The sequence below is a fragment of the Dermacentor albipictus genome, chromosome 4 (genome assembly GCF_038994185.2).
Source record: "Dermacentor albipictus isolate Rhodes 1998 colony chromosome 4, USDA_Dalb.pri_finalv2, whole genome shotgun sequence".
NCBI lineage: Eukaryota > Metazoa > Arthropoda > Arachnida > Ixodida > Ixodidae > Dermacentor > Dermacentor albipictus.
This window is the reverse complement of record NC_091824.1, coordinates 38,662,207-38,688,060: the sequence shown is the minus strand read 5'-3', so window position 1 is coordinate 38,688,060 and position 25,854 is coordinate 38,662,207. Positions and strand designations below refer to the sequence as shown.

General features: G+C 44.3%; 2 protein-coding genes across 2 annotated transcripts in view; one reads left to right on the top strand and one right to left on the bottom strand.

Annotated features, from left to right (window-relative positions):
- Positions 1-728: 728 nt before the first annotated feature.
- Positions 729-13,090, top strand: LOC135911449 (huntingtin-interacting protein K). The gene is made up of 3 exons (XM_065443752.2): positions 729-1,046; positions 7,606-7,713; positions 12,959-13,090. Exons 1-3 carry the CDS (start codon positions 900-902, stop codon positions 13,052-13,054), a joined length of 351 nt encoding a protein of 116 aa, XP_065299824.1. The 5' UTR covers positions 729-899; the 3' UTR covers positions 13,055-13,090.
- A 4,726-nt stretch (positions 13,091-17,816) lies between these two features.
- The window catches only part of LOC135911425 (angiotensin-converting enzyme-like), a 73,266-nt gene continuing 65,228 nt past the window's right edge, over positions 17,817-25,854 (bottom strand). Inside the window, exons 12-14 of the mRNA XM_070536900.1 lie at positions 25,195-25,293; positions 22,771-22,893; positions 17,817-18,578 (exon numbers count right to left, since the gene is read on the bottom strand). Of these exons, the coding sequence (XP_070393001.1) occupies positions 18,356-18,578; positions 22,771-22,893; positions 25,195-25,293 (445 nt within the window). The 3' untranslated portion in view covers positions 17,817-18,355. The remainder of the gene's footprint in view (positions 18,579-22,770; positions 22,894-25,194; positions 25,294-25,854) is intronic.

Sequence of the window (25,854 nt, the reverse complement as noted above, 5' to 3'; positions counted from 1 at the left end):
TGGCGTTTTATTATTTCGCTTTAAATTCGCCCGCGCGTTCTAGCTGGTAACCAAACTACGTTACAGCAACGGTAGGCCAGCGTCATTCGATCATTACGATCACTACATGTATATCCATGTGGCGTACTCACGTTCGCTGAAAGCTCGCCTGCTCGACTCGGGTCGGCGGATTACCGATTCTAGCGAAATAGCTATTTCCTAACATCTCGCAACATCTTCTCACCTCTCTACGCTCCATAAAGTCTATTTGAGATACTAGGTAAATGTGCCAACTCCTGGTACGAGTGGCGCACGTTACGATCGTGAACGTGCGCAGGAAACCATACGGCACAACCTGCAAGCAAACAACCAGAAACAACTGTGTGTCAACACTGCGCTGCAAACTTTGCCTTAGCAGCGTTTCAGGCACCGGATAAAGATCAAGATAAAAATAATCTAGATCAAACAGAGTGATAACGTTGGAATCACCATGATTAGAACCATTTCGCAACGCTCGCGCTTGCTGGCAAAATTTACCTTTTATAATTTTACCATTACGATGGTCTATTTGCGCTTTCGTAGGCATAAGCACAATAAGCATTTCTAATTCCTTTCCTCGAAGCTTGCTCGCAGCAATTAAAATGCAGCAGCTTATACTTGGACAGAACGAGTTTCGAAGCAGTTCTGTCAATGCTTTGAGCACTTCGAAATCGAAACGCGGGCATTTTCAATTTTCGGTTTGTTCTCTTTGACACCGGTAGGGGTTCCGAGATATCAACATGGCAGCCTAGAGGCGTGCGCGAGTGAAACGCGTGCCGTAACCGTCGTTAAGCCGTTCACGTTCATTTCAACCGTCGTTGCCGTCATAATTATCGTAGAATCGACTGACTGTTTCGGGACTTTCACTAAAGTGAGGAGACATGTCGGACGACACAGAAGACGCGGGGGGCGACGAGCAGCAAAAGCCACAGAAGAAAGTCGCGAAGCACGATAGCGGAGCCGCCGACCTGGAGAAAGTAACGGACTATGCCGAAGACAAAGAAATTCGATCGCAGGACATTATGTGTGTAAGTACGCCTCTTCATTTTGTTTAGTTCTGGCGAAATTCACTACGTGCTAGTATCGACAAGAGTATCTTTACTAGTACACTATATCCTTACCAATGCAATCTCTTCTACCGCAGCACAGTCAAGTAAGCAAACTGGTTGCCTTGGGCGATGTTTTTGCTGTCTAATTGAAACCGAGTGCGATTTTCCGTGCTGAAAGCGTCTCTAGTATAAGCTGTGATCCATCGGCATGTGTGCTGTTCGTGCATAGTTGTGTCAGTGGAATTACGTATATAAAAAGAGCACCCGTATTTACTAAAAGAAGCTAGAATTGTTCACAAGAAAAAAATCGCAGCGAATTTTCATGCTGGACATATCAGCGAAAGCGGCCAGCCAGCGGCAAAGAACATATGCGAACGAAAAAGCATTGTGAATTCGGTTTCAGAGCTATCCAACTCGGTTCGTACCTCCTGCTACAATGCAGTTACCAAAGAGAACCACTGTCTAGGTAGAAAATATCGACAGCACTGGCACTGTACTACACAAGGCACGCCCTGCGGTAATGATTTGTTTTCTCACTGCTATTCAGGATTAATTTCTGATGTGAGTGTATGGTGGCGACGCGAAAAGATAATAAATATTTACGTGCCCTTTTACATTGAACATAGACGCATTTTGCCCTTTATTAGGTGGGTAAACGTAAGTAACATACGTAGATGCCAGTTTGAAAGCAGTGTTCATATGGACAGATGGCTGAAGATAGTGCCGGGCTGCACTTTAGATGAGAGTCTACGCGGGTGAATCAAAGTTTTTGCCCCATTTTTTTATTAGCCATAATAATCTACACCTGTGAGAAAAAAAGTATACGGACCACAGGGTTGCCGAAAAAACTAAAGTTCTTTGTAATTAACATACATAAACTGAAATTGACGAGTACACTAGAAAGTTCGCAATGCCAAGTTTGGACTGCAGTCCTCAGTTTCAAGCTGCATTCACATGTAGAGGAAAAAATCAGCTGTATCGTCTGTATACTTTTGCTCACGGGTGTACATACAGGTATTTACAAATTTTGTTACTATTCCACGCACCTTACACTATTTTTCCATAGTCCCCTCACTGGTTCAGACATTTGTCCCATTGTAGCACTACGTTTTATGATGTGCCCCTGCGTCATCAGTGAGCGGTACACGCTGCCTCCACGAACGCTCATTGTCATGCAACTCTTCACGGCCTTTTGTGAACTCGCAACACCACCACCTCACACTTCTCAAAGTGAGACACCTTTCCCTATACGTGAGCTGCATTTCCCTGTGGATTTCGATTGGCGTTCGTCCCTTGCTTCCGTAGAAACTGAATCACACTTCGTTGCTCGTATGCCGTGGATGTGTGAAACCAGTGCCTCCTTTACTACATGCCTGCCACATCGTTCATTTTCCTATCGGAGTGGAGGTTCCCGTAGTTCAGGCTTGTCACGGAGAGACAGCGCTCACTGCCGACCCTGCTTCGGGTTGAAGAGGAAGTGACAATTCTGATGCTGGCGCTCGCTTGACCAGTGGCTTGACAAGAGGTCGTGGGCCCTGCCTCCGGGATCATAACAGATGCCGTTATAATCTCAGAGGCAAGGGAACATTATTCGAGTTTGGAGCATAGAGTTTTACACAATAATTACTAGAGGGAGCTATGCCTCTAGTGTCTATGGAACTGCAATGGGAGTGGTTGTACCAGCATGGAAACTATGGGAAGTACATAGATTTGCCTAAACTTTTTGTGACTGCAGCACCAGAGTTCCCACTAGTATGTAGTAGGAAGCTCTATGGTTTCGAGCAGCTGCTGCAACTAGCGCTCGCAGCCCAGTCTGTTGGAAAGGAGGAAAGAGGAGAGGGGCCGGAACCAACATCTCGGCTTTTGTGGCAGGCATTATTTAAAGCAGGCATTGGTGAAGTGTAACCTCCAGTTTCAAGCTACGGGGAGAAAAGGCTGGGCTGAAAGGACCAAGAAAGGTCCACTGCTGGGAATGGATATGCTAGCAGCCGTCGTCTTCCTCGGCTGCCTTTTATACATGGTGCGCATTTCGGCGCATGTGTCTTGTGCCCTCGTGCTACGAGCTGCTAGATTAGAAGTAAAAGAATAAGGAGCTTCTGCTCCTGCTATTGGTCTGAACGGTTCTCAGCTCTTTTGCTTGCTGGCTTGCTCGTAGTGGACCTAACCTCGGTCTTTGTAACGTGGTGACCTGGACATGATTGTATGGTGAGCATGACACCATGGATGAGGCCATAAATGTGAGACCGACGACCAGCGCAGAGGGCCTCGCCATGCTGCAGATTCACCTACTGTTTTTGGCCACAATATCCTGCAGCCTGGTTTACTGAGGTGAAGGTCATCTTCGACCTTTGGCGCATTACCTCGCAGCACGCGAGGTTCTTTTACGCTGTCTTGGCACACCCTACAGAGGTGGTCAAGGAGTTCCAAGATGTTGTGGAAGAACCTCGACATCACCTGCTATGACCACTTAAATGCGACGGTGCTGCAATGCAAGCCCATGTCTGTACGCAAGGTGTCTTCAGCAGCTTCTTAACAAAAAGCAGCTCGGAAACTGGTGAGTGGGATAACTTCTACATCATATGCGGCAGCTCCTCAGTGACTGTAGGCTGGACGCAAACACTCTATTGCTGCGTGAACTGTTCCTTCAGCAACTGCCACAGAATATCGTGGTCGTCTTGGCTACCGCAGCAGAAGACATGTCCCATGACAACTTTGCAGGGCTGACTGACTGCACCGCTGGTTATTCAGCAAGAGGTGCTGTGGCAACAAATGTTCCACTGTTGCACCTTGAAGATCAGCAGTCTCGCCTTGAGCAAATGATTTCCAAACTTGCTGAGACCGTTACTGTATTACAGTCATCACCCCACTGTCCTCAGTGCAACCGTGATTGGCATTCCAGATTCCCTTTTTGGTCCAGCTCCCGCTCTGCCCTCATCATAGCACATATTGCTGGTATCATAACAGATTCAGGGCCAGTACACATCAGTGTCGTTCCCCTTCATCTGGCAGGGAAACATGCCACAGAGTCGCTGATCGTCGCCGGTGACTCTTGCCATATGAGAAGCCGCCTGTTCTACGTCACTGACAGGATTGCCGGACAATGATTTCTCGTGGGCACTGGGGCAGCGGTCAGCGTCGTTTCGGTCACACGACTAGACTAACAGTGTGCTAAAAAGCTGCATCCCTTCAAGCAGCCAACAGCTCTTCTAACCACATGTATGGCCAGCACTCTCTTACCATAGACTTGGGTCTCTGACGCACCTTCCGAGGGGTGTTCATTGTTACGCATATGCACATGTCCATATTGGGTGTGGATTTTCTGACATGCTTTGCCCTTCGTGTTAACCTCTCCACTCATTGTCTCGTAGGCATAAGGCATCCTTGTGCCTATGGCTTCAAGCACTAGAACACCATCATCTGCTTTCGCCTCAATTCTCTCAGACTTCCCAGCCATCACGAAACCTTCCAATCTTGAGCTGCCAGTACGTCACAAGCATCATGTTGTCACCACAGGCTCCGTTTCCTGCCGACCCAGACACCTCACTGGTGACCACCTTGCCATTGAAAGGAGAGAGTTTGACCACATGCTGCAACTGGGCATCATCCATCTGTTGTCGAGCAGTTGGCCTTCAGCTCTCCACATGATACCAAAGCATGGCCCAGGAGTTTGGCACCTGTGCAGCAACTACTGTGCACTCAACGCAAACCGTCCCTGATCGCTGTCCACTCCCTCACATGTATGACTTCACAGCCAACCTAGCTGGAAGGGTAATATTCAGCAAGGTAGATTTAGTGAAGGCCTACCATCAAATCCCTGTCGAGCCAGTGTACATCCCAAGGACTGCTATTGCCATGTTATTCAGACTTTTCGAGTATGTTGGCATGCTGTTCAGGCTGAGAAACGCTGCTCAAACATTCCAGAGGTTTATCAATAATAATACCTGGGTACTCCCCTTCGTATTTTCATACCTCGATGACCTCCTGGTGGCTAGTATTTCCCGTGAACAGCATAGCAACAATTTATGCCTGCTATTTTCTTGGCTCCAGGAGTACAGCCTTCTCATCAACCCTACAAAGTGTGTCTTTGGTGTCCATGACATTGAGTTCCTTGGACACTGCAAGTCTTCCTAAGGAATAAGACTGTTGAAAAAGAAAATTCAAGCCTTGTGTCAGTTCCCTTGCCCAGTGTCACTGTGAAAGCACCGCGAGTTCCTTGGGCTGCTCAATTTCCACTGCCATTTTCTTCCTAACATCACCAGAATAATAGTACCACTGACTGAGCTTCTCAAGACCACTAAAGCTCCACCCACTCTACTCTCCTGGATGTCCAACCCTGAAGATTCCTTCCAAGCTGCCAAGACATTGAGCTTCGGGACCTCCGGTCCTCTGCTACGTCATTGGTGCTGTCCGACGTGCCCCTTCCATTTTCTTCAGGCACTATCACTTGCGACGTGTCAAGAGGTGGAACATGCTGATTAGTTCCATTCCAACTCCGCCATCAAGTGTTTAACAAGCTACACAGTGCAAGTCATCCCGGAGTTTCTGCTACCCAGCATCTAATTACTTCCTGCTTTGTGTGACCGGGTGTATACTCTGATGTGCAGATGTGCACCGCTGGGCTCACGAATGTCTTTACTGTCAACGCTCCAAGACGGCATGGCACACCAAGTTGACAATTTGCTTCTTTCATCCACCTGACGCCCGGTTAGATCACATTCACATCAACATCATCGGGCCATTGCCACCATTCCGAGGTGCTCCCTACATACTCAATTGTGTAGACCATTATACCCGCTGGCCTGAACATTTCCTCTCACTGATATAACGGCACTTGCAGCAGCTTCTGTGTTTGTCAGTGGCTGGGTCTTGCGCTTCAGATGCCCCAGCGTTGTTGCGACCATTTGCTGCCAGCAGTTCGAATGTGATGTTTTCTGCAAACTCATGTGCTTGCTTGGCGTCTGCCATATCCATACTACCGCGTACCCACTATTGGCAAGTTGAATGGTGGAATGCCTTCACCGTCAACTTAAAGCTGCCTTGATGGCCCACCAGGCTCGCTCGCTCTTCGGCTGAAGGCTTTCCTCTCGTCATGCTAGGCATGCGCTTCTCTTCTTTTTCAAGGAAGGCCTTGGCTGTGCAAAGCTGCGAAGCTGGTCCATGGCACAACGTTGCATTTGCCCAGTGAATTGTTTGCACCAGCTGCGGTTGCCACACCTGACCCAGAAAGCTATGTTCAGTAGCTCCGCTTCCCGCTTGCACACTTGCGTCCTTGCCCCAGTAGACTTGCATCCTCAAGTAATGTTTCTGTCAGCAAAGACGTTCCTGCAGTGAGCCATGTTTTTGCATGCCTTCCTATGATGGCCCTTTCAAGGTACTCAAACAAACAGAAAAAGCTGTTACCATTGGCCTCAAAGGACATGAAGAAGTCGCGGTGATAGACAAAGTCAAACCAGCTGACCTACTGACTTTGCTGTCATTATTCGCTTTCAACGACTTTACAACTGCTGAAATGATGGATCTACCCATCACCTGGCATCAAAGGCTGTTTCTTGGGCACTGCTGCACTGCTGCTCTTCTCCTAAAAGGGTTGAGGGGGAGCCCTCTAGCCGCCATCGTCATCTTCCTCGGCCACCTTTAATACATGGCGTACGCTCCGGCGCATGTATCTTATGCCTCATGCTGTGAACTGTGAGATTAGAAGAAAAAGGGAAGAAGAATAAAAAGAGAGCTTCCTTGGCTCCTGCTATCGGCCCAAACGGTTCTCAGGTCTTTGAGTTGCCTACTCGCTCATTGTTGCAGTGGACCTAACCTCGGCCCCTATATATATGTTGACTTTGCATTTACAGCCGTAATTTGGCTAAAAAAAAATTTTAAAATTGAGGCAAGGACTTTCTGATTCTGCATATCATTGCCTGAGAAATAGCCCACTAGTTTTCTTTATTTCTTGGGGGGGGTGCGCTTAATATTTTTAATATTTCTTTGCTGGATTTGTTTAGTTCAAAATGATATCAGCGAATTAACAGATATGTAGAAATATTCAAATGGAGCCACATGACAGCAGGTTGTCATTGGCTTAGTGTGACCTGTTGAGAGTAGTACAAGGACTTAAATTTGTGACAGGCTACAAAGCTCTGAAATTTAAGCATTGCAATGATTCTGTAAGCATGAGGAACATTAATGGTTTGTAGGAGTAATTAATATGAACATGGCCCATTTTCTTGCCAAACAAATAATCTGCATTTAAGGAAATCAGCAAAGTAGGCTGGACGAGTGCTGTGTTTGGAAGTTGGCACTGCCTGGTGTCTGGCAACGTGTTTCATTCTGCAGTTGCACTGTTTTTCTTTAAAATGAGGCCTTAAGGCCATCTTATATCTTTTGCCTGGTGCGTATGATCATGATCCTGTGATCAAAGTTGTTTACTTAAACATAACACAAATTGGTGTTTCAAAAGGAAACACAAGAATATCATTACAAACAGAATTGTAAGGAGGTGAAAACTGCTTGCCTAATACGACATATTCCTTGCTTTTGACTCAAGGCTATGTCCATGATTGGCGATCGGCACTCAAAAGAAACAGCAGAAAAGGCGGCACGACAAAAGGAGCTCTCCAAGGTGGTCATCAAGAAGGAAGACGTGGAGTTAATTGTGAGTACACAAGCCTTAATATGGGCACATACTGAATCTTGCATAAGCAGGTATGCCAGGTGTATACGACTGTTCTGCCTAAACTACTGACTTGTTCATGCCCAAATTTTGCAGACAGGTGGTGTCTTGCGGTGCTGCATTTTAATACCATATTTATGCACCTTGCATGTCTTTATTTCATCGGCAATAAATTAAAAGTGCTGTATGCAGCAGTGTCACGCAAAATTAAAAAATGCTTATTTAGCTGTAATGAAGCAGTGGCTATATCTGTCCTTGTTAGAGCTATCATTGTTGTCTAGCATGTTATACGTAACTGTCATTCAAACAGATCTGCAAGCAACAGAGAAGCCTGAGAAATCAAAGTTCAGCATAGATTACCTTTACTGGAAAATTCAAAAGAAAATGCCCCGAATAACATGGCCACAGTACCTGGTCAAAACCCAGTAATAAAAAAAACTAATAAAAAAACTTCAGTCCAACGCGCAGGTTGTGGTCACAGCACTTTGCCTACTTAATGTCACTTTGGTGTGCAGTTCAAACTTGACTTTGGATGTTCACATAGACTCCGCTATTTCCAATTTTGGAGCCTACGATGCGCCCAAGGCGGTTGCCCTCAGTGAGCTGCAATGTGCATAGCCAGCGGACTCGTTGCATCACCCGCAGCAGCCGCGGTATCTATGCTACGTATCACACCGCAGCTACATGCAACTACGGTGCATATGTACAGGGCTTGAGTGCGCACTTGCTCTCATATGCTCCTGTCTGGCTGTGATGCATTGTGCGAACCGGCTTTGTCCTGCACCAGCTTGAATGACACATAGTAGCCAGGTGCAGTTGCACATTCTAAAGCGCTATCAATAGCGCAATATGAAGTCTGCTAAGGCATCTAGGCACAAGCGGCCAGGGGTGAGCATGTGCTGTCTTGTGTACATGTGGTTTGACCTTAAGTTTAGCATGATTCGAGGCTAGCTGAGGGTTCGAAACTAGTCAAAAGTAGAGAGGCCCGACGGCTACGGCTACGATAAGCATGGTGGCCAAAGTTTAATTCCGTATGGGCGGCCGTAGCCAAGTGGGAGCAGGTGACAGTCGGCTTCTACTGGAAGTATGTAATTATTATTGAAATTCAAAGGCAGATTGTCACTTACGTCAGCCTGTTTATTAAACTTACTTAATAAATGTACACAGTAGCAATAGGAAGAAATCCAGACACCCTTCTTGATTGATGTCAACTATCGGCCAATAGTAGCCGCTTAGGGGAATCTGCTATATTACGAAATAAAGCATCCAGAAAAGAGTGAGGAGCAGACTTCTGCTGAAAAGAGAGCAGTTGAGAGAAAGGTGACTTTGCACTCTGCTTGCGAGATCCACACACCATACATGACTGCAAAATTTGACTGAGTTGTTTACAGCAGCTTATGCTATCTGCATACTATGTTTTTTCACCAAGCAAAATGGGTGGTTTATGACCCCTTAAAAGGGTCTCTGAAACAGTTAGGACAAATTTTGTAGATGTATTGGGTACAGCTACAGTAAAACATTTGTGCGACAATTTAAGTGAAGGGTCTCATAGTAACAGAGCTACGGACAATTGCAAGTTACCGTCGTGCATAGCCATGATTTTTCTCCTCAGCTCGTTCGCTGAGCGATTGGGGTTGAGCTCCGCCTTCACTAGCTCTACGTCATGATGTGACATCGTGTCGTCTATTACCGATTGTCTTGGAGCCAGCACACTAAGCCTCTCCAACCTCTCAGCTAGCCGTTTGGCCGTCAGTCTCCACTGAGAGCTGTCCAAGCAGCGTGTGTTGCGAGCATTCTGTCGCAGCACCAGATGTGTCCAGTATTTCGCTAACCACAGGTGAGCTGGACGTTTTGACGCATTGGCGGAGGCGTAAACTAAAGCCCCTCCATACTACGACTGCTTTGTTGAAGGAGCTTTAGTGCAGATGTAAGTGAGCAGCCTGATTGGCCTGCATGGACTGGCTACCTAGTGGCGCAGAAATTAACCAGCCAAACACAGAGCTGATATTGCTGTGAAGTATAATACATTTGAAACATTTAAAAAGACAACGTGTTCATGATTACACTCCTGCCAAAAATTTACACCAGCAGCAAAGTAGAATACACTTGGTTACTGCTATGTTAACTTTGTGTTTCGTTGAGCTTTGTACCACCAGGTGGCTGTACCGTGCAGGCAGTTCACGTTTGCGCCCCGCTCATCTCTTAAACGCGCAGACCACTTGCGCTTGTGTTTACCCGAATACCGAACATGCTAAATTCTATTGTGGTACATGTAGTAATCTTTCGGTGTGAAGTGACAGCAGCAAGCATGTGTAGGTGCTGGTGCCGATCGGATACCGACAGTCCAATGTGCTGTAGCCACTCTGCTCGTCGGCTGCCTTGCAGAGGGACACAATGTTGCAGCTTGACATATCGTCAATCACTATGTTTCCAGCCCGCAATTCAACAAGGGCAAATCATGGTGCTTGTGGAAAGATCGAAACCAACATTGACCTCACAGCTTGTGTCAACACGGAGCGCACAAGCAGACGACACTTGCTGTGTGCTGGAAATGCTTGAGTGTAGTGATAAATTGTTGTAGAGTATTCTCTTTCCTTTGCATCTTTTCATAGTGAGAAATTAACCAATGCCCTAACTATTACGAATAACATTTCTTGTTCACCATAAAGTTAGAAAAATTATCAATGATGTGACGGGCTGTGTAATGTAAAATTATTTCAATGTTTTATTCCAATCTCCTAATGTCAAAATTGCGTAACCACCGACGAAAGCATCGGGCGGTCACCCGCAGCGTTGTCTGAACAAACCAATCAAGTGCTCCCCTCGTTCATAGGAGGTCACATTTGTTTGCTTGAAAAACGAATAACATTGCCTGCACTGAGCGGCTTGTATTATCTAATTGGCTCACAAGAGGTGAGGAGCATGCTCAAGTGGAGAGGGATTCGATAGGGCCGAGCCACTGCACTGAATATCGATAACCGGATGTAGAGGGTGGTGCCGGCGTTTGCGATTGGTTCGCTTTCTCTTAGCTTGCGGTGGCTCGTCTACAATCGCGACGGCATGCAATGGAAGCTTAAGAATGACGCTAAAACGGATCCTCAGCAAAGTTGGCCGAACGAGGTCGTAAACATGCCGAGAGTTCTCGAAAACGTTACATGGCCCCGCAGAAAGTTTTGTTACATGCAAATAAACCCATGCTCTCCGGCAGGGGCGAGTAGCCAGTGCCGGAGTGATCAGCGGCAGCCATCTTTTATTCCTTTCGGAACGGGGCAGCCTGCGGCTATTCAGAAGAAAATTCAGATTTGTTCGGCATATTAATGCATCTTTAATGCATACGCGCCACTTTGACGTAGTAAGTTTTTGCGGTTTTGTGACGTCGCATGAGAGGCAGGTGAAGTGGGTACAGCCCGAAAACTTTTGACCAATATTCGAGGGCTAATGGCAAAGAGGCGTCGAATCAGAAATAACTATTTTTGTTTTGTTCGGTCAAATTATGCATAATCATTATGTACACATCATATCAGATGGCGAGCTATCGCAGTTTTCGTGACGTCGCGTGACAGACAGGTGAAGGGGTGGTCCAAAAAGTTTTTGACCAATCGCGTTGGACTGATTGCAGAATTGGAATAGAAAATTTTGAAATAGTTTTACGTTATAGCGGCCATGGGTAGCCAAACGGTTAGGTTGCCTTATGATGCCAGGTGGTCAACACACGTCAATTGGGGTGTCGTGGCTGAAAACTCGGGGGAGCAGCACCGCTGCAATTCGTAACAATGTACATATTTAAAACCATCTCATAAATTATATGCTTTATGCAGAGCACTTATGTGCGTCACCTAATGATCAGAAGGACCTACCCTTGCGACTCAGTACATTTGTACAAAATCATCAAAATTGTTTCAGGGTCCCTATAAAGGCATAGAAAGATGACTGGAAAACAGTGAATTAGGATTTGATTTATTCTGCATGCGTTTAACAGAAGGTCCCCGGACTGATATATGCGGTTGACATAGTGCTACTACCGGGCAATGCAAGAGATTTACATACACTTGCGAATATGTGTGGCAATGCAGCGACAAATCTAGGCCTCCAGTTCAGCATAGAGAAATCTGGAATTGTGATCTTCAATGAGGAGACGCGTATTTACGTGGTGTATGTTAATTCAGCAGCAAGTCATACCCGTAGTCGAGCAATATAAGTACCTCAGCGTATGCATAAACAAAGGAAAGATTTACTTGAGCACCGACCAAGATAATCTGAAAATAAAGGGGAAGCGGAATGCAGTAATAATGAAACATACAGAGCACCTTGGGGCCACAATACATGTGAAATGGGGCACGGAATCTGGATAGGATTAATGGTGCCAGCACCAACGTTTGCAAACGCCATTGTGTGCTTCAAATCTGATATCTTGTTGAAGTCGGAAGTTAACCAAAGATCAGTAGGCTGGCTGGCTTTGGGAGGCCACAGTAAAGCCACAAATGAGGCAGTGCGGAGTGACGTGGGTTGGGCCTCTTTGGAGTCAGAAACGCAGAGCAAAATTAGTTTTGAAGAAAAGTTCGGGAACGGTGATCAGAATAAAGAGGCGGCTAAAGTGCACAAGTATATATACCTGAAATGCATGGACACAGAATGGAGGAAGAAGTCAAGAAAGTTGGCAACCAAGTGCAGGGTAATTGAAAGCGCAGATAGACAACCAGGGGTCGCCAAAAAGAAAGTGAGAGAAACAGAGACAGTGAATCGGATTCAAGGAATGGAAACAAAAAAAACCATGGAGACTCGCAAGAATGAGAAGGAAGAAATTAGAAGCCGCAAATGTGTACCATAATACAAAGGGCAGTGCCTTGCTATTTGAGGCTCGAGCTGGTTGCCTAAGGACAAAAAACATACCGGAGCAAATATTCGCAACAAGGTGAGGCGTGTGTATGCTGCAGCAGAAATCCGGGGACCACTCAGCACGTCCTAAGGGAATGTGAATGTATTCACCCAATGAGACCCATAGTTAACACACACCTTCCAGAAGCTTTTTGATTTAAAGTGGAGATAAGCAAGAGACGTTTAGACTGCTGGGGGAGTAAAAGCAGGCAAGGGCCATTGATTTTTCAGCAAGAGTCATCTGTGTGCAGTGCACCTGTTTACGCTATATTTAGTAGGCATAGCATTTCATATTATGCACTAGAGAACAGGTGGTCAGCAAACACACATGCGCATCCTTTGCTTCTTTCAGATGCAAGAAATGGAGATTCCTCGATCAGTGGCAGAACTCAAACTGCGGGAGCACCAAGGAAATGTGGTTGAGGCCCTGATAGAACTGACAAACTAAGCTTCGCGTGTGATTAAACATTGTGTGCCATTTTAACTCGGTTCTCCTTTGCCTTCCTTGCTGTCTCGAGTTGCTTTCCTCGTTGGTATGGGCAGCCGTGTAGAGCTGTATTTTCTGGCTGCACCAATGCAGTATCAAGGATACTAACACCAAATGTTGCATCATTCAGGCCGACATGTTTGTGGCTTCACTAGCTCAAGTGCTGTCACATTCAAGCTTCTAGTTTTGCACAGGCAATGTCTTGCGGTGTGCTTTGTTTACTTGAAGTATGGTTAGAAGGATCAGAAGTATGCACTATCAGTGATGATGCCGCACCAAGAGATGTAGAAGCAATAATAATACCACCTGGTACAACTTTTTCAAACTCCCTGAAATTTCAACGTGCTGGTGGTGAGACAGACTTACTGACAGACTTAACGTGACAAGTAGTACTATAGTTCCTTCTACAGCTATTATGGTCTAGCGTTGGCCACAAACAATGGGTCCACTTAATTTGTTCCAAAAGCTAGAAAATAGAATACATACTAGCAAAAGGAGAACTGATGTATATTTTTGAAGCTGTCGAGGCTCCACCATACAATTCTTCAATGTAAAAGGATGACACTTATCAAGTATGAAGGTTGGAAAGCTCTTGTGAGATAGTTTAATGCAATAGTGCAGTCATGTTGCAATGCTGGACTTGGAGTCTTCAACAGTGTTGTGATGTCGTGACACACTGCGAAATTTGCCATGTTGCATGGTGCTAAGACTAGGTATGATTTTGTTCTTAAAATAGACATGGACAAGAGTGTTGTGTGCATTTGCTGAGGTTGCTCTTGTTTGTGGCATCTGCAGTGATTACAGGAATGGAACAAGCCAGGTTATCACGATGGATTCATTTTCTGGAAACTGAAACTAAAGCCAGGTCGTAAAAACAAGTATCATAGTAAATTGTTTAGGGCTCTCTGGTATGTACTACTATTCTTTTTAACGTTTACAGAGGCTTAAACTTAATTTAGCCTACGAGAAGCAGACCGTAATGAATTTTGCTTTATGTTTTTCGGCAAATGGGCAAGTGTTGCATACGTGTTTAAACGCTCTCTTTCTCAACGTAATTGTCCTGGAGAGCAATGCACTTCTCCCACTGATGAGGGAGTCTTGCTAGACACTCCTGGAACCACTTCTTTGAAGTACTGCACACCCATGCTCGAGCAGCGTCTTGCAGCCCCTATGTGTTAGCAAAATGCTGACTGCGCATGGGTCTCTTCAAGGCTCCAAACAGATGTTAGTTGGAAGGGGCCTAGTTTAGTGAGTATGGTGGGTGCAGCAGCACACGAAAGCCCGTAATGAGGCCTTCGACCTGTGTGATGTTGGGCGTGGTCACAGTTAGTGGCCGTCGAGAAGTGGTCCCCTTCAATGTTGACATGCAGCTCATTTTCCAGCCATCCATTCAGTTGTAGAAAGATCATCAGGATGCTGTCTGCTTGCCACACACTTCCGTAATTTGCCAGTGAATCTCCATAGTGCTCATGTTCTCTTCCCACAAGAACCACGATGTCCAGCGCCGCCCTTGCCATTGCTCTCCGTGCTGTCCGCTTGGCTACTGGCACACACAGGAAACATGGGCACTGGCGACCACAAAATGGACGCCAAACTTCCTATTACTCATAACAGATGCGCCGACAGATGGGGCTGCCTATATGGTGGGGAGATTCACGAATGCCATTCATGATGATATGCTCCTCAAGTGACAAGTTGAAAATGTGATGTTGGTGCTCCTTTAACGGGCCCCTAAGAAGAAACATTTCAGGTGTATTGCCCTTTTATAATTCCGAAAAAGGCACTATTACTGTGGAAAGAAGCTTTGCAAGTCAGAAAAGGCACAAGCGAAACATGAGTGGTGGTACCATGTTGAAGTTCCCCGCACTAGCTTGCTGTGGCATCATGGATTTCAATAACATCTGCACAGGCCTAATTAATATTTATCAGTAAGAATAGACTGCCTTTTATTCTAAAGGACCCAGAGACTGAACTTGGCAAGTTTCGAGAACATTTACTCAGCCACAATGGCTAAAATACAAAAGAATGCTTTGAAATATTTGACATCATACTGACATACCGGCGCTGGGGTTCGGGCACTGGTATTTAGTGTTTCTTTTTAGTGCTCCTTTAAGAATGTGCTACGGTTTATAAAACCTATAAATAAATTCTACCTCTGTGCTGTAGTTAACTGCCATTATGCCACTGGTTAAAGCCATTTACAACTGGCTTTTTCAGTGGCTCAACATTACTGCAGAACTGTGGGTACGATGCAACTAGATTGAAGGTAAAACAGGTGCTATGGATGGGGACTGCTGAAAAAAATACATTTGCTGTTATGTGCTGGCACATTTGCCGTCCGACATTCATTAATGGCATTTTACGGTGTTCGCCCATTGTGGTAGTGTAGTGGCTGTCAGACTTGTAAATGTTAAAGAAAAAGAGTTGCCTAGCTTCAGCAAAGCTGTTTATGGCTAGGGTTCCATGGATTTTTGTGTCTGTCAACAAATCTGCATGTACAAATATTCGGCTCTTGAATGATGCAAAATCGCTTCATTCTATGCAAAAGCATACATCTCATCATTTGGATATGCATTTTTCAGTAGATTAGTTATCAACCATTTTCAAGATCACTAGACCCTCAGGTAGATCAAAAGTGAAAAATGGGCTTGTTGGAATGGAAGCATGGCCACATTCAGAGCACGAACTACTAGGACACAGACTTGAGGCACAAGAAAAGACGACATGGTGCCATGTCCTGTCTTTTCCCCATGTATGTCACACAAACAGCCCCATGTTTGTCTGCTAGGATAAAACTCTAGTCCATCCAAGTTTTATTTAGCTAATTAAATAGGAAGTATTTTCAATTACAAATTACAAACAAGTGTGTTTTGTTTCGTGCGGTCCTTTGGACTGCGCCTTGGTCAATCGTGTTTTGTTTCATGCACTCGTTTGGCTTTGCTGTCCAACCACGTTCACATCGTGGAGTGCGGCCGAATTGGAGAGTGCGACGACAGCTTTGCTGGCATTCCTCCTTCACAGAGTGGATTGGCCCCCAATTTTTTATTATGATTGCAATTCATTCGAAAATGTAATTGTTTCCGCTGACCCTTTACTGTCCCACAAAGTAATTGATCAATTACTGACATGTAATAGACTGCTTTTATGCTATTGTCCAACCCAACCTTTATTGACATAGCACAAATATAGCAAATAGGACGAGCTGACCAGGCTCTCTCAATGCGTACTTTGCAGCCCTTCACGCATTTATCTTCACTAATACCCACTGCGGTGGTTTGCTGGCTATGGTGTAGTGGTGCTAGGCACAATATCACGGATCTGATTCCTGGCTGTAGCAGCTGCATTTCAGTAGAGTGAAATGGGAAAAATGCTCGTTTACTTGGATTTAGGCTAAAGAACCCCAAATGGTCAAAATCTGGAGTCCTCAACTACGGCGTGCCTCCTATCAAGATTGTGGCTCTGTTTGTGGAACCTGAGAATTTGATTTAAAAAGGTTTCAATCTTCACTGACCTTTGCTTTTCAAAATATTTTGTTGGCCATCTTCTCTCGTTTTCTTGTGAGGACGCCAGACCAACAGTGGAACTGAATACCCACCCGATGCGCGCACTGGGGGGAAGGGCGGTGTCGGAACAGAGGGATCCTGCATACAATGTGATTACTTAGCGTCTGGGCCCTCTAGGAAGCATAGCACTTCATTCTTACTGGGGATTGGAGAAGGCACTCCCGGCATGATCACTGAAAGGAGGAAAAAATTGCTTATTGTCGATTTTTTGGCATTAATGTCTGAAGGCGCCATCACTATTGAGCCATAGCAGTGCCAGTTGAAATCATAGGTGGAGCGTTAAGATGAGGAAATAACTACTGGCCACCCGGTTTTGCATGTCTGAACGTGCGCATCCGTTGGGCTGCTGCACTGCACGATCACTCGCATTTTACTGTAGTTTCCTGTCAAATTCAAGTGCTCAAAGCTGAAAAGTTACTGAAGTGAAGTTACTGAAAAAGTAATCGAATTACAGTGCATGTTACTGGGTAAAATAAGTAATTGATAAATTGTATATGTACCAAAAAATGTAAATGATTATGCCATTTGTTGCATACAACTCTGGGGGCTACAGTGCCGCATGAGGTAGTGAGTTCGATCCAGGCTTTTGTAGCCACATTTTGGTGATGGGAGCGGAGTTTGAAAACCGGCATGTACCATGCTTTGGGCACACGGTATGTAACTCCATATGGTCAAAGATGACCCCGAGTTCTCCCCTGTAGCATACCTCGTAACCTACTATACAGTTCTGGGATGTTAAAACTGCAGAATGTTTTTTCACAACGCTTATGTAAAGTGCTGTTCTAGGAGCATATGTTGCATAGTAACTGCTGATACTGATACTTTCGCAAGGAAGTCTCGTTGAGTAAATGCCGAAATAGCTGGCCTCATTGGAAAGCATAGTGCGTTTGAAAGCAGTGTGAGAAGATATGTGTGATGACGGTGTGTGCTAACACACTGCTTAGTAATTTTGAACTTGGTTAACACATCAATCAGTCACGGCAGTATGTGCAACATCGCAAGAGACTGATACAAGAGGGTTGTGATCCATGATTGGCGTGTTTAGCTTTTATTCATGTGAACTACTCTTCATCACTTTCTGTGCACTGAGAAATGTGTGGGTCTTTATGGACCTTGAAATGTAGTCTGCAAAGAAAATTACTTACCCCTTTAATGATGAGACATATTAATACCGAGAAAAAAATGTTTATTCTTCTATCTAAATAGGCAAAACACGTCAAGAACGAGCATAACCAAAAAAGAGAAAAAAATGTTTTGCAGAAATTTTTCAGCAATAGAGGGAAAACCCCAGGCAGGAAACTGGAAGCGGGCTTCACCCCAAGCCACCTAAGGCTTCATTTTCAATTCGTATAGACAGCTGTCATCGTATGTGAACCATAGGTGCACATTTCATTTGCTTTACATCCCGTGCAGTGATACCACTGCAGCTGCATATGTTGCATCGGCCTGTCTCCTCTGACCTTGCTTGCACGACACAGTGAGTCGTGTGCCAAACTTCTACTTTCTTGTCCATTGTTCTTGCTCTAAACCAACAAATCATGCTTGCTGCCTGTCATTCAGTGTTGGCCGAAGACATTTAGCTAGAAACTTCGTACTCAATACTTAAACTCAGCCAGAAAAATTTTTTTTTGGTATGTTGACTGTAGGCAACACTCGTCAATAAAGGGTTAAATAGGTATCTGGGGTGTTGAGCCCCTGCTTATTTGTGCTTCTTGGTGCACGATGTCGTGGCTGTTGGGCAAGCAGTCGGGTTGTCGCTCTTCCAGCCAACGTATGTTCCCTTGTTGTACTCCTTGAGCCACTTGTAGAGGGGTTCGAAGTACTCTAACAGTGCACTGGCATCCATTTCGCTCGTTCTGCCTTTGGTTAGCATGGCCAAGACTTCTGGCCATGGTTTGGAGTATCCCAGCTCCATTACGTCCCTGCACAAGAAAGGATGTGTGTTTAGAGCGCAGCTTCTGCCTTGCTGCTGTGACATGATGTATGCACTTCCCTTTGGAGTTAAGGCGAAAGTATTAGATGGCTCATGGGATGAAAAATACGATGTCCGACATTATGGCACCAAAATTCATAGAGAGTTGAACCCTTGACCTTTGGTGGGAGGCGAACCCACGACTTTTGGTGTTAATTAAAGCGCAGTTAAGTCAGTCAATAACGGTAGAGTTAATTAGGGTGCTCGAACCCACAACCTTTGGTGGCACTGAAATTCAATGGAACACAATATTGATGGTGCTGTCATTCATAGCTGAACTTTTTTTTTCCCCTTCAGCAAGAACACTCGGGCAACACATTTCTAGCATGTTGTGGCTGAACACAACATCACAAGGTGTCACTTACTTCGCTGCTGCCTTCATCTACATCTTCAGCATACTACAAATGGTAGTGCATTATGGACATGCTAAAATATTACAAGGTATTTTCAAACCAAAATAGTTTTATCTGCACTGGCAAACAGAATTGCCAAAAGCAAAGAATTTATTCATGGCCAGTATATGCCGTGTATGAAGCATAGTGAGTGTATGAATACATGCTATAGTTATATGTACCATCTAATTGATATACTCATGATTTGTCATTGGTGCCCACTGGTGATGAAGTGCAGCTTAGACAAATTGCACTGCCTGAGGTGGTGGAGCAGAAACACAGCATAAGGCATTACCAATGCTAGCTTTTCTTTTTTAACGCAAAGCGTTCTTTGCCTATGTCCACCAATCACCATGAATGGAATTGCCTACCATGAATTGGCATCATGTCCCAGATCAAAGCTGCCACAAGAATCGTAGAGACATTGACTTGAATGCGGAGTAATTGTTCACTGAAAAGTGCCCAGCTGTTCACGTATGCCACAACAGCATCGCCAAGGCAAGGTTCATTGTAAATATAGGACGCCATCGTCCGCTCGTTGCAAATGGTGAGGCACCGCTGTACCTCAGAACTGATGAAAAACAACAAATGCTGCACTTTTGCCGGATGAGCCTCCTTGGACATGTGGTCCAGTAAAGCACAGGTGTGCTGAGACGTCCAAAGAGTTAGCAGCTTTAGTTTTAAGGCACTTTCAAAGCCTGCAGGCATCTGAAAGACCTATGCATGCCATGGGGATGGTTTGTTGCACTCCTCTTCATTTGGTTGTGTGTACCAGGAAGCGATGACCAAGTCGGTGAACTATGGTACCGTATGCGGTGTTCCGTCGGCAGACAGAGAATTCATTGAAGAGGGAGGGGCAGCGTGAGAACCGTTTCCAAGCCATCCGCGAAGGGAAGAAGTACAAGACGGGTACAGATGTGGCCCGAAACAGCTGGCGCGGTTTTGAACCCGAGACTTTGCCACAACCCCTGGACTTCGATGTAAGTATGTAAGTAATCAAGTGTCTTGCCAAATGGATACTTATATAGTGCTGTATGGCACTATATCAATTCTGCGGAATCAATTCTGCAACTCTGCAAATCAATTCTGCGGAAGCCTGCAGGGTGCAGGAAAGTTCAGGAAATGGAAAAATTGTCATCCACCTGACTGCAGATTACAGGTTTTTTTTTTCCTTCGGCTGCAAAACTATGAAACCTTTGTAGCTTTGTGCTGCAGTCGGATGCATGGTAATTTTTTCATTTCAGAGCTCTCTATGTTGACCAACAAAGCAGTGACTTTGAGTGTTTTGCGCTGTTCTGCCTAATCAAGCAATACATCATGACCTAAAGCCTGTACGTATAATGTTGACTCAATGGAATCTTCAAATTGCACAGACCTCATAATGAAATAGTGTGTGATATTCAATAGTTCCTTTGATGTCCACAACTTTCTTACACTTGGCCTTAGCTAATCTCTCGGAATGATATGTGTCATTGGGACACAAAGGGCATAGAATGCTTAAACATATTTAGTATGTGTTGTAAGGAACTGCATGGAGGTTGTATGTACAATTTCTCCGTTTTCTTCTACAACTCCTCCTTCCTCCTCCTTGCCCCCCCTCCAGTTGGCCTTTGCTTGTTGTCTTCTTGGAACGCTACATCCTCCAAGGCTTTTATTTGCGCCTTTTCTGCGATGGTATGGTACATTTCCAATGAAACTTGGCTCAGTCATTCTCCGAGGTACCTCTTAATAGATTGTCTTCAGTACACCCTGCCAAGCTGCATCTTCTTCATCATATACAGGCCGCTGAATGGGCACTTGGAGCCATTTAGTTCGGGCTCTATCGCAGGTAGCTTTCTGTAGTGTCTACCATCAAAGTTGCGCTTCATCAGTATCTTATACTTTGTTGCTCTGCAGTTTTAGGTATTTCATTAAGAGCAACATGTATTGTGATACCAAGCTGGTTGTGAGATGGCAGCCAAAGGCTTTTAGTACAAACTGCACCAGATCTTTCAACGTATGTGTTGTGATGTGTCACTGTGAATTCCAATGTACATTTTTACCCATCTGGAAAACTAGGCTAGCGGTTTTGTCACAAATTGGCCTTCAGGGTGGTGCAGTCTCGAGAACCGTCATTTGATTCCTCTACTGTTTGCCCATTTTCTCAGCTGTTGGCGGTGCAAAGCTGTACATTGTCTAATACTGTGATTTTTGTGTTTTTGAACACTTCACATTCTATTAGGGCAATATCACAGCTGGCATCTTTTCAACATTTCACTGGTACCATCCTAGTATGTTCATCAATGGCAACAAGAAAAGCCTGCATTTTCCTGGTGCTTTCTTCCTTCTTTTTAATCTGCAACGTCGTGATAGATGACTGCAAAGGGCGTGCTTGTATGCATCGGAACAACCATTTGTTTACCTTTGGCTCATATTTAGTATTAGCAATTTTGCACATATGGTAGGTTTGAATATAATCAAAGACTTCTTTCTACATGCCCTCCCAAATTAAGTGTTAGTTTAGCTTTTTGAATGCCTTCTCAGATCCATCATGGCCACCTTATTCTGGACTGTCATTCTACAGCCACAAGATCTTGGGTTGACATGTTTCTGGCTTGTAGAACTTGGCATCCTGTAGCTTCAGAAGACTACCGGCCAAGGGGCAAGAAAGTTGCCAACTTGGGCGGGCTTCAATGTTGCCTGAGCCACCTTCCACTGACGTCCACAAGGCAACCATGTTTGATGGCCACATGGATGAAAGAGGTACAACCGAAACATGAAGTAGAAGATATGATGTAAACAGTTTCTTCATTTTACACTAGTTTAAAATGGTCGTACTAATACTGATGTTCGTTTGTCTTTTCCAAGCCACAGCTGGAGTACAGAACTTTGCACTCATGTCTTTCCCATTCCACATGTGATAGAAGTAACACATAGTGTAGTACATGTAGCAGCCCATCTAATAAAATATTATAACGTTCCTAGCTTGAAAGTTGGTCAGAATCAGCTTCAGAAAGGCAGAACTTTTTGCTGGAAAAGTTGGTTGATGCTTCGAAAAAACATTAAAGCTTCAGGAAGATAGGTGTCATCTGCCATTTCATTCCACTCTTCATATGAACTTAGTATCCTGTCATAGCTCTGGACTTGAAAAGTTTAGTCTACAGCTTCTCTTCTTCCTCATCTTTGCCCCCTCAGTTGGCCTTCGCTTGTTGTCTTTTCTGTGCATACACCTCGTCAACATTCTTCCCTTGACAAGCATCATGCATAGCGAGACACAGAGCTAACAGGTGCGGACAACCAGACTTCACATTTCTTCAGTACCACTGCTATCTTGGTTACTCAAATGGGCTTTGCTCCATGTAGATTCCAACATTATGTCGGATCTTTTTAGCATTGCTTTCTTAATTTGCAAAAAATCATGAAAAAATGAAACCTGAACAAGGAAGCATAAAGTGGAGCACCTCTTGCAAGGAACAACTCGAGAATGCGATTTCACGTTGCTACAAATCAAGTCATGAAAAATGGTGCAGGCTCCAAGCCGACAAATTGTACTGACATCACACGAAGTGGCAAAAGCAGAAGCAAGAAAAAAACAAAGTAACTTTGCCAGATAACATATGGTGTTGTTCAACACTTGAACCGGCAATCTGTGTTCAGCCACTGTGGCCTTTTAAAGGCAACTTCAGTGTTCTGTTTCCCATTGCTTGAGAAGGCGCCGTGGGATATTTCTTGCCATATTGGGCACCTCCTTAAAATGTGTGATGAACATACCCAAATAATTTTCCTGCCTTTTTCGACCTGTAGAAGTCGCACTTGTGCAATGGCCCAGTGTGGTCGGCTTCTTCACAAAGCGCCTTGTAGAATTGGAACTGTAGGGCGATGCTTGCAAAATACCTGCATTGAATAAAGCGAAAGAGACATGAGTCCACTTTTGTTACAATGTCTGTATATGGGGCATTGAGGCTGTACTCATCCAGATGTAAGCTAATTAGAAGGACACACTGAGATGTGATAAATATTCAATTCCTCTTTATATTATGTAGCCTACTCCCCCCTCCATAATGCCTCAGTGCTTGAAGTTTTGTGAAATAAATAAATAAATAAATAAATAAATAAATAAATAAATAAATGAAGTTGCACTCTCTCACCACTACCGGATGGCCTCCCTAGTATTAGGCCAAGTCCTCCCTCCTGAATCTCTAAAGACATCAACTGGCATAGTATAGGGTTAGATTTCACAATTTATGAACAAATTAAGGCTATTGTGGAATAGCTTGGCAAGTGAACAAGTGTTTGCGGTTAGCAGTTAACCTCAAAGCTATGAAGGAGTACATTTTTCAGAAGTTCTAAAATCACAGAGTGCCCTAGCTAATCAAAATGCATTGGAGGATGTCTGCCTGCCTAGTGCGAACTAAGAGCTTACTAATATATTCTTACAGGGACTTTAAAGCAAAACACTAAATCAGTATAAACTGATATGTATTGTATGAAAATGGTATTGTTGTTAGTTTTACGATAATAGGTTTATTACAAGAAAAAAATAATGCCAAAGTTCCATTTTCTTAATTTCAAACCAGAACCCCAATGCCGATACATCAATGTGACATCACAAATTCCAAAGTATTTTTTCACATTTGAACCAAGTCGGCTCCATAAATGTTTCCAAAACTTTCCATGTCAAGTCCTTGGCTCTTTTAGAACACAGTGTAGTCAATTTTAACTGATAAAATAATTAATTGGTACCTAGCAGATGTCATCTGGTACAGGAACTTCAAGGCGGCGGTGCCAAGCATCTCCTCGCATTAAGAGTGGTATTTTTGCTATTGTTGAAGGGTAATTTACTAACACAGGGGAGGTGTTTCACAACCGTTCACCTAGTGCAAATGTCCACTTCATCTGCTGCTGAAGTTCTGATTGGCTGGGCTGGGGTACACGTGAGAAGGGGAGACCCCTAACAAATCGGCACTTCAGCAGCAGACAAAACGAACCTGTCCAGCAGGTGGACACTTACAGAATAGCTCCTCCCCCCCCCCCTCCCTTGAGGTGAGTTCATTTATTTTTCTCTTTAGTGTCCCTTTAAGAGAAACACTATAACAGGTGTATTTTTTTTTAGATGATACTCAATTTTCGAAAATTGCCTGTGGCAGATGGCATAATTCTAGTCCTCGAGCTGGATTACTTGTAAAGGCAGACATTACTTGCACGATAAATTAAAATGCATTATTGACTAATTAGCAATATTTCACTAATTGTTTTTAACTGATTGGTTTATGGCAAATTACAAATAATAGCCGGTGAGTTCATGAGGCATGTTCACTTAGAATGAATTCTCAGGAAGACACCAACATTTCTCTCTTTTTTATTGCTTTACTGATTAGCCGTCGACTCTATAATTCCGCTATGAAGCCTCATTTCCCTGGGACCACAACAAGTAATGAATTGCATTACTTTCTACGGTGCCCACTGCAAGACGTGTATTAAGTGCAGTGCAGATTTGGACTCGGACACAATAAAATATACTCTTTATGTCATCTAAACCTGTTGTGGTGGTGTATTACCAGATACCACAGGCATGTACACACACACGTACACGCTATGACCGTGCTGCCAAAAGCTCAGTGCAGTCAGCACTCGACAGGCCTCCAAGAGGGGAGAGCGTGTCCCTTTGTGTTTCCAAGAAAAGCAAGCACTCGGAAGAGTCCACCCAGGAGATTTGCAGCAAGATGGTAACTGTATGGCCTTCAACCTCTGCACCAGGCTGATTCCATGTTTGAAGCTGCTTTGTGCTTGTCACAAATTTTCAACAGGTCACATAGAAGGTGCTATAATTAATAATTTATGGCGCTCTCGAGAAATTGAGGCTTTGTACAGGTAATATGTTGACAGCCACCTAAAAAAGCATGACAACGTTTTCGTATCAGTACTCCTTTAAGACAAAGAAGTGGCGTTTAGCAGGTCATATAGTTGCGTAGAGCAAATCATCAGTGGCCTGCTATAGTCACAGACTGACTTTCAAAGAAGGAAAATTTGGTTGAGGATGGCCACCAAATAAGCGGTGCTGTGAGATGAATAAATTTGCAAAATGCTATATATTTGACTTATGCAAGACAAGTAACTTGAAATTGTTGGAAGCGGCCTTTCTCTTGCTGTGTGCAAGAGATAGGCTAATAATTATGTTGATTAAATGGAGCTTACCTTATGTATGGTACATTGGCAGATATGTGATATTTTGAAGGTGGGTCGAAGTCATCCGGTGCTCGTGCAACACCAGGGCAAATTCCTTGGTAATTTAGTCTGAAATACGAGTTCAGAATTTGAACTCTTCCCTTCTAACAGAAATATGAGGCCAGCGAATATGTAAAAAGCAAAAAACACATTTTTCAAGCAACACATATATTCAGCCATCATACAAAAAATTTGACTTGTTTTCGAGTATGAACGTTAATGGCACACCATTTTATCGTTTGTGTTTTTCATGCCGAGTGGTCTCATCCATGGGCATTTGGGTTGACATACTGAGCTCTCTTTTCACAGTGTGCAAAAGTGCTCGTGATCCGGGTGTTTCTGTAAATCTGTGCAGCGTTCTTCAATAGTTATGCATCAGTTTCATCTGATGATGTCAAAGTAGGTGTACCAGCCCTCTTGTCTTAAATAAAGGAGTACTGAGATGACTTTCACCTCCGACATCAAAAAAATTTTTGTTTAAGTGAGTGCAGTGGACCTTGAAATGCTGTCCTAAACAATTTATTATATTAGCTTTTTTGCAGACAAGTTCCAGTTTCGTTTCCTCCCAGGGATTGTGTGGGTTGTGATGTAATAACACATAAAGCGATCACGTGGTAGCAGGGCATTGCG

Bases quoted from the DNA above. Each gene is read 5' to 3' on its own strand.
- LOC135911449 (XM_065443752.2), top strand. From the start codon at position 900: ATGTCGGACGACACAGAAGACGCGGGGGGCGACGAGCAGCAAAAGCCA. The intron at 1,047-7,605 runs GTAAGTACGCCT...TTTTGACTCAAG, and splicing joins GATCGCAGGACATTATGTGT to GCTATGTCCATGATTGGCGA. The intron at 7,714-12,958 runs GTGAGTACACAA...TGCTTCTTTCAG, and splicing joins AGGAAGACGTGGAGTTAATT to ATGCAAGAAATGGAGATTCC.